Source organism: Panthera onca, chromosome B1, assembly GCF_046562875.1.
Source record: "Panthera onca isolate mPanOnc1 chromosome B1, mPanOnc1 haplotype 2, whole genome shotgun sequence".
NCBI classification, from domain to species: Eukaryota; Metazoa; Chordata; class Mammalia; order Carnivora; family Felidae; genus Panthera; species Panthera onca.
The window spans coordinates 100,667,019-100,683,483 of NC_138342.1; the positions used below are offsets into that span (position 1 = coordinate 100,667,019).

Sequence of the window (16,465 nt, forward strand, 5' to 3'; positions counted from 1 at the left end):
TTTGAGTTTCCTATCAACTTGGTTATACTTTTGTTATAACTAGAGAACTTTTCTGGAAACAGGCATAAATATTTGGTATACTTAAATATATTATTTAATTCTCTCCAGAACTAACTTGTAAAAATAAAAGTGAAGAAAACATTAGGCAGCTTTTCAATTTATTTTAGGTCTTAAATTGAGATAAATAATCAGATACACGACAAAGCAACTTTGGTAGTCGCTGGATGATGCAGACACCTGTGCAGTCGGGGCTGTAAAGGAATTTTTATTAGGCTGATGGAAAACCAGTATTGAATTCAGTTGCTGAATTTCAACCAATTTAAATAAATTAGCTGACCTATAAGTGACGTAACCCTAAATTTCCCAGTGCAGCTGCCAGAAATCTATTTTCCAAATGAAACAACAGATGGTTTTGAACAATACTGCAATATAGCAATTTTCAGTTATTCCAAAGCGTTTTTCTCTTGCTAAAATTATAAAAATAATTGAGAAAATAATTTTCAGATTTTTTCTGAAAGATTGCTATTTTCAAAGTGAAAGCAAAGTTTAATATCCTAGTGATGTTTTTAGCATTATCTTTAGAAATTGCTCTATTTGCTAGTTTTTATTTATCTAAAACAACACATGGCAGAGTGTAACCTTGCCCTCATTTTAGAACTAATTTAGTACTCTTGCAGTGCTCGCAAGCACTTCAAGATGTATCTTTCCATGTGATAATGTCCAACTCACAGTATGCATTTAGTTAAAAACTTCATCATTCTGGAAGGATGAGACCAACAGGCCAATTAAGCCTGATGTGAAATATATTTATAACCTATAAACCTCTGTAAATAATTGAAGAACTGTTCGTTTCTTCAAATACCGCCATGAACAAAATAAATAAAGTCCATCCCAAATGAGGCTAACCCCAAAAGAAGCTTAACCTTTCAGGTGAAACATCCCAAGTTCCTTAAACTGTTCTTGGCAAATAAATGACTCTGCTTTCTACTCACTGATTTAACTGAGAACACCTGTAAGTCCTCAGCCTTCCTTTTCCAGCTCATTACCTCTCCAGTGCCACACAGGGGAGTCTGGGCTTTGGATCTGGGCTGCCCAGAGTTAGTACTGGCACCATCACTTACGACCGGGGAGATCCCGAGCAGGACAACCTAAAGCCTCTCAATCTCAAATTCCTCACATTCCACCTGCTAACCATACCGACCTGATGGGGCTGCTGTGGACTAAATACACTTAGTGAACACACACAAAGAACTTCCAACATGCCATGTATGAGGTAAGTGCTCAATAAATGTAGCTATTCTTATTATTATTACTATCATCGCTTCCCTCTTGTCTCGCTCAATGCCTAGGCTGCTCCAAGGTCCAGATCTCTTCCCTGCCTTGCACTCCCTCATTGCCGTACCTTTGCCCTCCATCCAACAACATGCTGGTTCTCTTCCTTGTGAGTGAGCCTTGTGCACAACACAAAGCAAACCAAAACAAAAACATCAGCCAGCATCCTTAATAACTACTTTTCCACTCCTTGCTTTATACAAAACTTATCTTTTAAAACTAGTCTATATTCATTCCTCCGTTTTGTCACCATTTACTCTTAACTCTCGCGGTTTTACTCCTAAAGCTGCCGTCTGAACAATCACATGATCACAGAATGCAGCAGCCTTCCTCAGTCCCACTTCTCAACCTTCTACAACCAACAGGACCTCCTTCCTTTTTGAAACTTCTGCCTTCTGCGCCACTGCCCCATCCTAAATCTTCCTCCCTGTTTAATGACCACATCTGTACCTCAGCCAGGTTCTTTTCCCACTCCTTCCACAGAAACCCAGATTCCCAAAAGTTCTGCCTTCAGTCTTTCAGGCCCCTCTCCCAACCGCTCTACCCCCATGGGACTGCCCCAAACCGCAAGGCTGGACCTCCAAATCGCCACCTCTGTTCAGCCCCTCCCCACTCCAGTCCTGCCTTTCATGATTACTGAAGACGTCCATTGAGTCCTTCCACCAGCACCTCACACTTACCACGTTCTAAGTCAAATCTGCCAAGTTTTCCTTCTTAATATTTCCACTTTAGTTAATTCATGGCACCATCATTTTTTTAATGGTGGAGGTCAAAACATTTCAATCATCTTTAATCTTCTCTGTCCCTAACAGCTCATAACGGACAGCACAGTGGTTGTATGCATGGGCTCTGGAACTAGATAGACCGTGTGAGTGTGTATCCTGACTTCCCCTCTTTCTGCCAGTGTGACCTTGAGCAAGTCACTTGGCTTCTCTAACTTCAGTGTGGCCCTCATAATATAGCTGTGCAGTTTTCGTGAGAAAATGTAGGTAAGGCCACAGAGGGTTGGCATTTGGCCAGCTATGATGATGAGGACAATGAAAAAGAATCTCAGTGATCCGTTCACACCCTTCTCATTCTTTACAGACTCCTGTCACATCTCACATAGACCTCATCCGTGTTGTCTCAAGTAAATTTCAACTCAGGCGAGCCTTTGCTGTAAATGTGTAAGTGCCTCAAATTTTCATTAATCTCAACCACGACCTAGAACATTTAACATTCTACTTACATTATCAGTGTGCTTTTTCTCTCATAGCATACTAAATAACGATGTAATAAGAATTCAGGAGCTGACCTTATTTGAACCCAATTTCAAGTAACATTCCATAGGCCATGTGGTCAGACATCAAAATCACTCTCAATTCTCAATAATGCAGAGCAGATTATTGATAACAAATTATAAAATCTTTGTTGTCGTTACCCTGACCAAACAACCACCTCACAGTCAGTCACCTGTTCACATTGTCCCCAGGAGCTGAAAAGTAAATTTAGTTTTGGCCTAAGAAAGATGTGACATTATTGAAAAAAAAATTCAGAATCATATAATGTACTACAAAGTCAGTATGTTATCTTTTGCTTTGGATCATCAGTGACTCTTTAGCCCTACAATAAAGTAGAACTGATTAAATATTTTTATGAATGTCCATCTAAATATTTACCACATTTAATTAAATGGGACCATTGCTGGGGTGCCTGGGTGGCTCAATCAGTTAAATGCCCAACTCTTGGTTTCGGCTCAGGTCATGATCTCATGGGATCTTCATGGGTTCTAGCTCTGCATTAAGCTCTGTGCTGATGGTGTGGAGCCTGCTTAGGATTCTCTCTCTCTCTCTCTCTCTCTCTCTCTCTCTCTCTCCCTCTCTCTTTGCCCCTTCCCTGCTCACTCTCTGTCTCTCAAAGTAAATAATAATAATACAATTAAAAAAATTGGGACCATTGCATTGGAAGTAGTTATCCTAAGAGAAGCATGTTTATGTATTAATTAAATGTCTGTAGTCAGTCACTTTTACAAAGAAAGAGAATTACCGCTAAGGATTGGAGCTCTCTTGTTTCTTCCTCTGCTGCTGAAGCGTGATACGACAGAACCTATAGGGTAAGAAACCAAAGAAAACAGGTTACCCAAGAGAAAACTACCAAATGTAGACTACAATCTCAAGCTCGAGATTCTGCTAAAACTTCCTGGAGAGAGAACTAGACACCTCAGAATGTCAAATCTTGTTTGCTGCTTTTCTTCAACAGAAAGAAAAATCCCAGATTTGACTCAATTGCTTGTTTCAGAAGACCAAAAGGTATACTCTCTCTGTGTTTAGAGAAAGTCTTGTCACTTTTATTCTGACACTGTTGATGTAATGAACACATTATTGATAAGCGATGCTACTGGCTCAAAGTTGGCAGAAAATTTATTTTGTGCTTTTTTCTTTTTGCACTGCTTTTTAGAAAATACTGACTTCAGTTATTTTTACTTGTGAGAATTACGAAAAAATCTTTTGCGTAAACTGACACTTAACATTGACATTTGGAAAGCAAGGAGTCTAGAAGAAGCTCTCAGGGGAGGGCTGTAACTACTCTAGAATTTCATAAAGAAAAATGGCATGGCTAGAACATGATGTCACACAGATCAAGACAGGCAGCGCTGCCCCATAAATCCATCCAGTAACATCTGGGGACGTGAGGCACTCAGTGAGGGGACAAGTGGGGCCTGGGACCCTGCTTTCAATACCTAACTAGTACACTTTCTCTTACCCTAGTAGAGTTAAACAGGCTTACTATTTTCTCGTCACTCAACAGAAGAATCATTAATTCCCATATTCAAAAGTAATGACTTCAAAGTAATAGGATAATATTTTAGACATTCTTTTGAATCAGGGCAGTGGTCATATTTAAAACATCTACCGTATTTTTTAAAAAATATTTTTTAAAGTTCATCTTTGACAGAGACAACATAGATTTACTAAAAACCCCACAGATATTAGCAGGATTGATAAAAAGGTAAGCCATTTTCAGACTTAAATTGATACAGGAATAACATACCATTCTAAGTTTTAAAAAATAAATTTTGTCACACTGGAGATAATAATAACACCTTACTCATACGGTTGTAATGATTAATTTTGTTAATACAGGCCTACCTCTGAGATATAGCGGGTTTATTTCCAGACTATTGCAATAAAGCCAATATTGTAATAAAGGGAGTCAAATGAACTTTTTGGTTTCCCAGTGTACATAAAAGTTATGCTGACACTATGCTATAGTCTATTAAGTGTGCAATAGCATTGCTTCTAAAAAAATATATGATACCTTATTTCAAAAACACTTTATTGCTAAAAAAATGGAACCCATCACCTGAGTTTTCAGCAGGCCCTAATGACTGATCACAGATTAGCATAACAAATATAATAATAATGAAAAAGCTTGAACTATTGTAAGAATTATCAAAATGTGACACAGAGACATGAAGTGGGCAAATGCTGTTGGAAAAATGATGCTGACAGATTTGCTCAACATAGGGTTGCTACAAACCTTTAATTTGTAAAAAATGCAGTATCTGTGACAAGCAATAAAACAAAGCACAATAAAATGAGGTATGTCTATACACGTGAGCATCAGAACACAGAGTAAACATTTGGCAAAGGTTAGCTATTATTATTGTTGTTTTGTTGGTCATTATAATGACCATGGCTTCCAGGTCAAAATAATTCACTGTCCTAAGAAAACCTGAGGGATTGGTGTCCCTAGCTTTTATACAATGCCTTGTAAGGAAAGGAAAATCTTTTTCAAGGTTAAACTTGTGAGCATCGATAGGACTTCCCATAATGAACTGAAATAAAATAAATGTTTAGACTAAGTAAAAGCCTAATTACTCATATATTTAACTGAAGTAAAACTATAGTGTTAAAATAGAAATAAATCTCAATCAGGAAAATACTCGAAGATTTTGAACAAAATTATATAATGTCTGGGATTTGCTTCAAAATAATCAATGGATTAAAGTGGAAGAGTGCAGAGCAGTGAGCAAGTGTATGAATGGAATGATATTGGCCAGGGGTCAATAATTATTAAAGATGGCTAATGAGTACATGGGCACTCACTAAGCTATTCTTAGTATACTTCTGTATATGCTTGCAATTTTCCATAAAAAAACATTTTTACAAGAAGAGATAATTTCTAATTGATAGCTGGCTTAGATTCAATTCAGTGCAAAACCAAGGGAACTATAAAAAATTTGATTAAAAATATATGTATATACACACATGCACACATGTATACATACATATGTATATACGTGTGACACTATATGTACATATATGTATGTGTATAGATGTAATTTGAGGTATATGTGTGCATATATATATACACACATACATATATTTGTGTGTATATATATATATATATATATATATATATATATGCACCTATATCTACGTGTGTGTATTTCAAAAAAAGATTTCCACTGGCTTATAATCCAAGGTCTCTTATATAATACCATGGCAAAACTATTCATGTTATATATTCATCATTACTAATACTATCTTGGTTGTTAGTAAATTTTTACTTATATATCTTTCTAGCTATTTAGGTTAGGAACTTATTAGAGGATTGGAGGAAACGTTACAGTTTCTAAACATGGATTCCCACTGATCTCAATTACATAGGAGTAGGCAAATATTCAAACATACTTCACGCCACTGTATGAATAAGTAGAGACGTTTGCCCTTTTGAAGTCTATTTCCTTAAACTGGGTCTCTGATGTAAGAAATTTCTGGGTTATGCAAAGTGAACATTTTCAGGCAGTTAGTGAAATACACCTGGAAAGGGCTGGCCCCACTTGGGTAGGGTAATCCTCCTCGGGAGGGAGCCTGCCGAAGGTCAGTGTCCCAGGCCAGTGGGTCACAAGCTGCCTGCACATTCAGAATCACCTGGGGGAAGCTCTGGAATAATGTAGATTCCCAGGCTCTACCCAAGACTTATGAATCAGGGTATTCAGAAGTGGGATCCATACATCTGTAATCTGAAAGAGTTTCCCTTTTCCTCACTTCTGGTTCTCTGAGTGCTTAGGGTTTCTATTTTTGTCTTTCAAAATGTATGAGTACAGCTGTTCACCAGGGGACAGGGATGCTCAGGCACTGGAGCTCGGACAGACAGGCTGCACGGGCAGCAGACATCTGTGTGAATGCATTCTTAAGATCAGAAGAGTGAAGGGACGAACAGCCTGAGTTTTGGTTTGGTCATGAGACCTTTGATTAGTCTCTAAAATATTCTGGGTCTCCGTTTCCTTAGCTGTTTCCATGAGGAACTAAGGATTCAGTCTGATTCTCGTGAGGAGACGCTGCTATCACACACAGACCCCACGAGTTGTTTTGGCGGGAAAGGCAGAAACTGAGTGTGGCTGCAGAGACCGAGAGTCCCACAGTTGTCAGCCCACCTCCAGTGTGACCATTTGCTTGGCCATGGCTCTCTCCACTGCTTCATACATCTGTGTGTTCTGGATCCCCAAGCCACAAAAGATGACAAAAGCCTCCAGAAACTGTTCGTCATTTCGGTTGAAAGGCTTAACCTTGCCAGTATTCTCCTCCATCTTATTTACAAGTTGGCAAACCCCTATAACAATCCAAGAAATTGAGTAAACATTATTATTAATTATTATACGTTTTATTGACTTGAACACCCAGCCCCCGCAAAAAAAGATTATCTTATGCTTTTATGAGTGCTTGGAATCTATCTCCAAAGAAGCAAACGGATCCTCACAAATATAAAAGCTAGAAAAGTAAACCGAGTTAATTTACATGAGAACTTGTTTCACACAGTATGTTGCCTGCGTTCAAAAAAATCCTAGAGTACTATTTTCTTCCAGACGCGGTCACGAATTTTAGATCAGCTGAGTCCCCAAAGACAATTTGTCCTTTGGAAACTAATTGGATTTTTGTACATTTGCCAAGAGAACAATTTTAATGCACATCAGAATTTTGGGTCACACAGATTGCCTTTCCTTACTGAGAAACCAGAAGTTAAAAACTACAGTAACATACAAAATAGAACGTAGAAAACAGGTTAATTCACATAGACCATCTCAAATTTCAAATAAGTACCTCTGTATCCAGGAGAATCATACTTGCAGACAACTTTTGATACTACAAATAAATGCAAATAAAAATGACCATTTAGAAATAAAGGCAGAACTAATCTTTGAAGAAAATCATAACCTCCCAAGTCCTGGCTTCTCTTAGAAAGTCAAACATATAGGGGCACCTGGATGGCTCAGTCAGCTGAGCCTTCGACTTTTGCTCAGGTTATGATTTCAAGGTTCGTGTGTTTGAGCCTTATATCGAGCTCTGTGCCTGGAGCCTGCTATGGATTCTGTCTTCCTCTCTCTGCCCTTCCCCCACTCATGCTCTGTGTCTCTGTCCCTCAAAAATAAATGTATGTTTAAAAAATTAAAAAAGAAAAAGAAGTCAAACATGTAGTCAATATAAATGGAAAATTACATCAACATTGTAAGTCTTTACTGAACTACTTCAATGGGATTCTGAGCCAGTGGCCTCTCTTTGAGGAGTTCAGTGACCTCCTACCTCTGGGTAAAACAAAGTGTTAAGTCCTTATTTCTTCCGTCTCTAAATATTTAATACCAGAGTTCCAGTGTGTGCCCACCATGGGATACGTACTATGCTAAATGCTTCAGTACACACACAATCTCTGGGCCTTAAAATTTACACTGCAAAGTAGATATGACCATCCCCATTTTACAGATGAAAAAACTGAGTCTCAGAAAAGTTAAGTCATTTGCTCAAGGCCACTTAGTTTCTATGCTCACGTCTAAAATTCAAAGCCCGGCTCTGCCTAGTCCCAAAGAGCACTTTTTACCACAGTCCTCTGCTCTGTGCTCTTTGACCTCCTTGAGATCACTGCTGGTGGTTCCCTGACTGTATCTTCTTGCTCACAACGTTGCCTGTGCTTTTCCACCCGCCTCCACTGCTCCCCACTGCTTTCCTTCCGATTAGCCAGCTGACACTCACATCTCCTTCACAGTAGCTCCTGGAGGCCTCCCACCTCCCAGGTGAGGCAGGCACTACTCTTTTCTATGCCCTTAATCCATTGCTTGGTGTATCACAGCCGATTTCATTTCTGTCCCTCTTTCTAGGCTGTAGAGATTTCTGGCCTTAGAGATTTTATTTTCTCAGATCCACTTCCTCAGTTAGCAAAATGCCTGGCATATAGCAGGAACTCGAAAAATGTTTACTGAGTTAATGAAAGAATGCAGGACTGCAGCTCTCACCCAAACTACTTTCCCATGAAGACTAGAGTGTGTTATCAGTTACTTTTCCCAGAGCACAAAAGGATTTCATAGAGTCCACAATGATCCATGGTTGCACATTAAGTCCTGTTATCGCCATTGATGTGCAATTTATTCTTAGCACTGCAAATTCACTGTACTCTCATTTTTGCTCGTTCTGGTTTGTTTGTGAGAGTTTTTCTACTTTAGACAGTAAAGACATCCTTATCTGTCTATTAGCACTGCAGGGAATACTTCTCTAACACTTATTCCACTATCAAGGAATACTTTAAGTGAAACATAATGAATTTGGACACTGCAAGAAAAATAGCATTCTCTTAAAAGAACACGTCCCGTATATGGTACAATGCAAGGGTTTGGTCCTCCAACCTTTGTGAATCCCCAAATTATAAATGTGGAACTGTTTATCTAGGTGCTGGCTGTCTCCCAAATCACATTTTCTTGAGAGTCACATGTCTCCCGCTTTATCCTCACATCACAACGTAACTGCCTTTCAATTTCTACTAAAGTTGTCTCCTGCTTGGCTGGCCACTTTCCATAAACAAGATTTCTCTTTTTACCAGTTTATAAGAATTACCGTATGTGTGGAAAGGAAAAGACAACAGGAAGGGGTTGAGATGTGGGTATCAGGCAAGCTGCTGGGCTTATGACCTAGCTAAGTAACTCTCCGGGACGTCAGTTCAAATCTATGCCTTAGTCAGAAGTCAATGAATGTGCATTAAGAAGTATTAATTAATTCATCTGGAATTCAAAGGTATAGAAATGAATGTCACATGTACAAACATCAAAAGCTGGCTGTACCAACCACAGCTCAGAGCGGAACAGCTAAAGTGTGTTTGCTTTACAAGCCACCACTATAGATAACAATGTGTAGACAGGGCTAAACTCAGTGCAAGGAAAGGGTAAAGACAAATTATCCGTTTAGGCATATAATCTAATTCCCCTTTGAAAGCACAATGGACAGTTATATTTTTATAGCATCCTTGATCATCCTGCTGATTCCTTTATATACTTCAGAAAATTTAATTCTATCAAACAAAAATACCCCAGTTTAAAAAAAAAAAACTATGAGGAAGAAAGTTTATAACAAACAGAGTCCTTCTTGAGGAGAAAATATAAAGCTCGGACACATTTACAGCTAGGGTTTTCAAAAGTTCATTAATGACTGGAAGACTGGATGAAGAGTATAATAATAAAATTTAAAACTGGTCATCTGAGATGCCACATCTACCAGTAATCTGTATGAAATCAGAATCATTTATATATAAAAACAAAGTACTTAATGCAGAGCCAAAAAGAAAAGAAAACCATTCAGCAAAAATCAATTAATATATACAATCATAACATAAAATATTCAAAAACATTAGGAGAAAACCAAGAAGGAGAACAGTTAGTAAAGTATCAGTTTACTTAATAATATTAGAGTTCACAAAGTACTTGTACTGACATTGTCAGTAGGGACTAGATGGTTTCTAAAATCACACAATCATATTTCCTTTTCTGTAACTCTAGGAATCAGATGTTGTCACTAACCACAGTTTACTTCCTGGTTTTTTGGCACAGCAGGATGTCAGCTCTTATATCCTGCTTATAGTCTCATGTACTCTCTACCACATAGTGTGGACTCCGAAATTAGCATCCTGTCTTGCTTAATATGTAAGACCTGCCCTTATTACCAATCTTGCAAATATATATATTTTTTGTACTTGTCATTTGTCAATTATCTTAATCAAAAGAGATTTTCTGAATAGTGTCTTGCTTTTAAAAGAAACTTCCCCATTTTAAGATTATATATAAACCTATATTTTCCTGTAGTATTTTTGTAGATTCACTGTATCACATTTAATTTTTTAATTCAACTTAATTTTTTCCCAAATTGCTACTAGATTTTTACAATAGTTGAATAGTTACCCCTTCTCTAATGATTTGAACTGCCACCTTAAACACTAAAGTCATACTTATTTCAACTACTAGGTACTTTTTCACATTTTAATAATTTAAAAAATATGTATTTATTTATTTTTGAGGGGGGGGGCACATGCAAACAGAGGAGGGCCAGAGAGAGGGAGAGAGAGAATCCCAAGCAGGCTCAGCCTGACTTGGGGCTCAATCTCAGGAATCTTGAGTTTGTGACCTGAGCTGAAATCAAGAGTCAGATGCTTAACTGACTGAACCATCCAGGTGCCCCACATTTTAATATTTTTGAAATCAGTTTGCACCGTAATCAATTGCTTGTCATAGTTTAATTGAAATTATTTTTTTTTTCTTTCTTGGAACTATAGAAAATGAAGTCTTTCAACCAATGGTACCTTAGAAACAATGAAATATACTCTACTATATACAATAACACTAATATATATGTAACAGATTGGGTGTGCATTTAGACTTTCTATTGCATTCCATTGATCTTGCCATCTTTTCTGGCACACATATGATACTTTTAATTATGTTACTTTTACAGCATTATTATTTTTTAATATTTATTTTTGAGAGAGAGCAAGACAGAGCATGAGTTGGGGAGGAGAGAGGGAGACACAGAATCAGAAGCAGGCTCCAGGCTCTGAGCTGTCAGCACAGAGCCCAATGTGGGGCTCAAACTCATGAACTGTGAGATCATGACCTGAGCCGAAGTTCGAGGCTCAACCGACTGAGCCACCCAGGCACCCCTTGCAACATTATTTTAATTTCTGATAGAGCAAATCTTTTTTTTTATTCTTTGATTCTTTTTATATGATATGCTTTCAGATGAGTTTTATAAATGTTGGTCAGGAATTCCCCTTCCCTCTGAAAAAAAAAAAAAAAAACAACAAAACCCTATGAGGATATGTATTAAAATTGATATAAATCTAATCTGGGGAAAGTTGACATCTTACAAAATAGATTCTTATCATCAGGAAATGTTATGTCAGTTCACTTACTAAAGATTTTTAAGTTATTCAGTAGACTATTACAGTTTTCCTCATAAAGACGCTACTACATATTTCTGGCTAAATTTATTCTTTGCTACTATTATCTATGGGATTTTTTTTCCATTATTACTTTTGAACAGATTTGTCTTGGGATATATTAAAGTTATTTCTCTTTAATAATCTGAAAACCAGGTGGGGTGCCTGAGTGGCTCACAGTTAAGCGTCCGACTTGGACTCAGGTCATAATCTCACAGTTTGTGACTTCAAGCCCCACACTGGGCTCTGTGCCGACATTTCAGAGCCTGGATCCTGCTTCCAATTCTGTGTCTCCCTCTCTCTCTCTCTGCCCCTCTCCCACTCACGCTCTGTCTCTTTCTCTCAAAAATAAAAAAAAGTTAAAAAAAATTTTTTAAATAATTTTAAAACCAGGAAGTTTTAGAACTCTCTGTAGAGAAATACTTTCAGCTGATTCTCTTGGGTTTTCCACTTCACAATCATATCATCTGGAAGTTGTTTTATTTTGCCTTTTCTTTTTCTGTATCTCACATTGTTTCATCTCCTCCCCTCTGCTTTGGCTAGAATTTCCTCTGGGCAATAGTTGTTATTTTTTATTCATTGTTACTTGTGTTTTTCTCTTATTATCCTCATTATATGTGCTGCAGGTTTGCTTATTATTATTGTTTCCCCATTATCTCTTTTTTTCATTATCCCTTCCCATTTCATAAATTTATCATTTCAATTACTTTTCTCTGCTTTCTATTTATTTCTTTATTGGGGGGCAGCATAGAAGGTGAGAAACAGAGGGTGCTGTTTTTCTAATTTCTTCAACTGAATTCTTAGTTCAAATGACTTTATTATTTCTTAATAATAACAAAATAGTTAAAGCTGTATCTCTCCTCTGAGCATAGCTTTGACCATATGCCTTGAGTTTTTATGTTATGTTGATACAACCATCAATTTTCTAAAATGAGGTACTCTCATTTTGGCTTTTGATTTCTCCATCATCACAAAGGAGAATACTTTGCAGTTTCCAAGTGAGAATTTTCCTTCCCACTTGTCCTTTTATTATGCATTTCCAATTCCAATGCATTGTGATTCATGAGAGTGGTCATCAATTCTGTTTTGGAAATGACCGAGTTTGTGTTATATATGTGTGTATCATTAATATTTGTAAGTTTCTGATGGATATTTGACAGGAATTTGTATTTTTAGATTATGAAATATAAAAGTAAATCTATATTTGCCTATTAAATCCACTTCATTTTTTTATAGTAATGCTAATGTTTCCTTATTTTTTCCTGGAGTTTAACTTTCTATAAGATGTGGTGTTCTAAAGACTTCCATTTTGTCCATTTCCCCCTCTATTTTTAATAGCTTTGGCTTTTATATATCAATGATGCTAGTTTATTAGAAATATTTATGACAATTACACTGTCTTGGTGGATTTTAAGTTTAATAAATTTCGAAGTGACCCTTTACAGTATGTTTTTACCTTAAATTTGACTTTGTCTGATATTATTATTGTCATCTCTATTCAAATTTTTCCCATTTTGTGTAAAATGCGTTCTTACAAATGATATATACCTCATATCTTCCAGAAATTCCCTCACTATTTCTAGTCCAGTAAAGGTAATCTTCTGTTTTCTAGTGCTACTATAAAGTTTTTCTTGCTGTTTTTTGCAATAATTTCTTAAAACTATAATCCTTTGATTTATTTATTTTTATTTTATATATTTTCACTTTTATAATTCTAACATACATTCTTAGTTTAATTTTTTCTCATTTTCTTCCAATTATTACTGTCCCTACAGTCTCATTGCCTGGAACTTATTATAACTAAGCATAATTTACAATTCTCTGAGAAAAAAACCACATAACTTTAAGCATTATAGGCAATGTGTACCATGGATGACACTGCACAGTTTCATTATACTTGCATTAGGAAAATCCTAGCAACTATTTCTATAAGCAAATGAGAAGTTAGTGATATTGCCAAATGGTAACACTTCATATGAAAAATAAAGTGAAGCAGTGTCAAATTTAAACATATAATTTTAGAATAGTTATCTATGCCTTAGAATCAAATTGCAACACAGACATGAGCAGAGGGTTAGGGTAGCAATCCGTTTAGAACACACATTCAGTTAAGAAATACAGTTGACCCTTGAACAGCATGGATTGGAATGGTGAGGTCCACTTATATGTGCATTTTTTTTGATAAATACAGTACAGAACTGTAAATGTATTTTCTCTTTCTTATGATTTTCTTAATGCATTTTCTTTTCCCTAGCTTACTTTATTGTAAGAATACAGTATATAAAACCTATAATAAATAAAATATGTGTTAATCAGCTATTTTTGTTACTGGGGAGACTTCCGGTCAACAGTAGGCTATTAGTAGTTAACTTTGGCGGGATTTAAAAGTCATACATGGATTTTAGACTGCATGCGAGGGGGTGTCAGTCCCCCCTAATTCCCTTGAAGAATCAACTGTACATATTTCCCATACTTCACAATCAAGAATGTGTAATATAACACTACAATATTTGTTATATTTTTCATTAACAAAGAGATGAAAATGTAAGTTATTTAAAGTGGAGATGTTCTAAACATTTTTTTTTGGGGGGGGGGGAATGGGAATGGGACTAATTTCTTCAAAATCTGTCCTGAAATAGGCATGGAAAATAGCAGTAACAATTCCTGGTAAATATGATTTGGGAAAAAGGCATATTTAGCCTAATAAATAGGGGAAATAATTGGTTAAAATAAATGAATATTGAATGAGAAAAATATTTCCTTAATAGCACTGGAAGCAAAACTCTAGAAACACTCTCTATTAGCCAGAGCACTAAGAAAACATTTGATATGAAACAATGCCTCAGGGAATGCAACAGGCCTCACACTGGTCTAATGTCTATAATTTCATCTAAATGTCAGTAACGGAAAAATATGAGGGGGAAGGAAGATTACAAAAAACACATGGTCCTGTCTGCCTTTCCGCATGAAACTCTATGGGGATTCTCTATTAGAATTACATAATAGAGGAATCTGGCCTGTGATATGCAAGAAAAATTATCTACAGCCATGACATTTTCCATGCCACATCTGTGGGCACAAAACACAGGCAAGAATTCAAATTTTCTGTTTTGTCACACTTTTAAGCAGCAGGGAGCACTGGAAATGTTCCTTCTCTTTCTTGGAATCAACTTGAGCCCCCACCAAAACCCCCATTTTTTTCTTTCTTTTTATTAATAGGGAATTTTTCCTCTCCAAAGATAACATTTGCTTGCTTTTGGCTCTGTTATCAAGTAGGGTGACACAAAATGTATGCCAAGTCTGATCACTTCAACTGGTATTTTTGATTTTTTTTTTTTTTTGCTCACTTGAAGGAAACGTGACAGAATCACAGAATGTGAACAGATCTGAAAGGTTCAACTTGGCAGAGGTGAATAATGTGCTCATGTTTTAAATGGTTAAAGGAAGAGTGGAGCCAAATGGATGCTGAGTGCCCTCCCCACCTGGGGCTGTTTGCACTTCACTGAACCAGCTCACATTTGTGTCAAGTGATGACAAAGCCTGATGGAGAACTTCCTCCAGCTACTCCCCATTCCCAATTATTATTCCAAAGAGATGCTGCTGAGGAAAAGCAAAGATCTGACCTGATGTAGCAAGTTGCCACTCAGTCCTCATTATGAAAACTTGCTAGTAAATAATGCATCCCTTCTGGAATTTCACTTCACATTTGCAAAGGTCAGAGGCAGCTTATATCAAAAAGCATTCTTTTAAAAAAGCGTAATATTTACAATGTAGTTTTCACCTTGCGCTCCCGACCAAATAAAATTTTTATAATATAACATTTACTTGGTATCATATTGTAAGGCACCCTTGTCAGTTTCCTTATTGCTTATGTTAGCAAACTCATGGATGATAATCTTGAAAAGAAAATGCCCATACTATGTATTCAGCAGCCTCTACTTTTCTCTCTGAGAACTGTGAAGAGTTCAGGTGACCAAACAGCTCGGCTGGGAGTCCCCAGGCTGTTTTACAGAGACTTTACTAGGCAATTCACACCACAGTCAGGATATGACTCCTGGCCTTGTAACCTTAGAAACTAGATTACCATGACTGAAGACAGAGCCATTTCTCTGGGGGTAGAGGCACTGTAACTAAGTTCACAAGACTGATATCTAACAGCAGAATATTCACGTACAGCAAGAAACAGATCTGTCCCAGGGAATAGGAGTATGTGCACCTGCGACTCCAGTCCATTGCCTCAAGTCCAATTCACTGATTTATAACTAGAAACAGCTGTCAAAGCCATCCATATATTTTCGAGTATATGAATAATGCATTCTCCTCCTATGAGTTAAGCTACCTTGGGAAAAAAATAATCAGAACAAGGGAAGTCTGATTGGTGGGATGCTTCATAGTATCCCCTGGTGTATCTGTCTCACAAGAAGGATGTGCACCAGCAAAGGCCCTGGAATTACTGATGGCTACAACCTGCTACATCCACTGCCCCCTAAGTGATGGCCTCGCCACTTGGTCAGAATACTCTACCCAGACTGACACAACTTACTACATCCATCTGCACTTGAGGGACAAAAATTCCCTGACTGCTGGACAGAATCTGGATAGGTATTTGTCTTTTTTTTTTTTTTCTATTTTCATTAATAATACCTCTCCTCCCCCATCTTTCTGATACCCTCTTTCAATAAAATTATAGTTAAGTCTTGCAACCTAGAAACTATTCAGACTTTTACTTTAAGGTAAATTGACATTTCTAAGCCTTACTTCATTAGGCTTTTGATTTAAAAGTTTAGCCTTTAGAAAGCCTTCATATTTCCTTTATTTCCAAGTTCTTGGGACAATGTTAACAGTTCAGACTATTTTCACGTGTCAGTCATGCACGGCTGACATAGAAAACCTCATATTT

At 37.0% G+C, this 16,465-nt stretch overlaps 2 protein-coding genes across 18 annotated transcripts in view; one reads left to right on the forward strand and one right to left on the reverse strand.

Moving 5' to 3' along the window:
- The window catches only part of LOC144616142 (uncharacterized), a 131,389-nt gene extending 115,990 nt beyond the window's left edge, over positions 1-15,399 (forward strand). For 6 of the 13 annotated variants that reach the window (XR_013555169.2, XR_013555170.2, XR_013555171.2 and 3 more), the window contains 4 exons: positions 1,039-1,273; positions 2,419-2,498; positions 3,571-3,620; positions 6,425-6,601. Coding sequence is in view for 1 of the 13 variants with exons in the window: in XM_078445793.1 (XP_078301919.1) it covers positions 1,265-1,273; positions 2,419-2,498; positions 3,571-3,620; positions 6,425-6,528 (243 nt within the window). In the remaining 12 variants the exon portion in view is untranslated. The other 7 variants (XM_078445790.2, XM_078445791.2, XM_078445792.2 and 4 more) reach the window with 5 other exon arrangements.
- Positions 1-16,465, reverse strand: part of PDE5A (phosphodiesterase 5A) — a 138,687-nt gene that overhangs the window by 49,475 nt on the left and 72,747 nt on the right. For all 5 annotated transcript variants that reach the window (XM_060654283.3, XM_060654284.3, XM_060654280.3 and 2 more), the window contains exons 10-11: positions 6,755-6,930; positions 3,358-3,417 (exon numbers count right to left, since the gene is read on the reverse strand). In XM_060654283.3, coding sequence (XP_060510266.1) covers positions 3,358-3,417; positions 6,755-6,930 — 236 coding nt within the window. The remainder of the gene's footprint in view (positions 1-3,357; positions 3,418-6,754; positions 6,931-16,465) is intronic.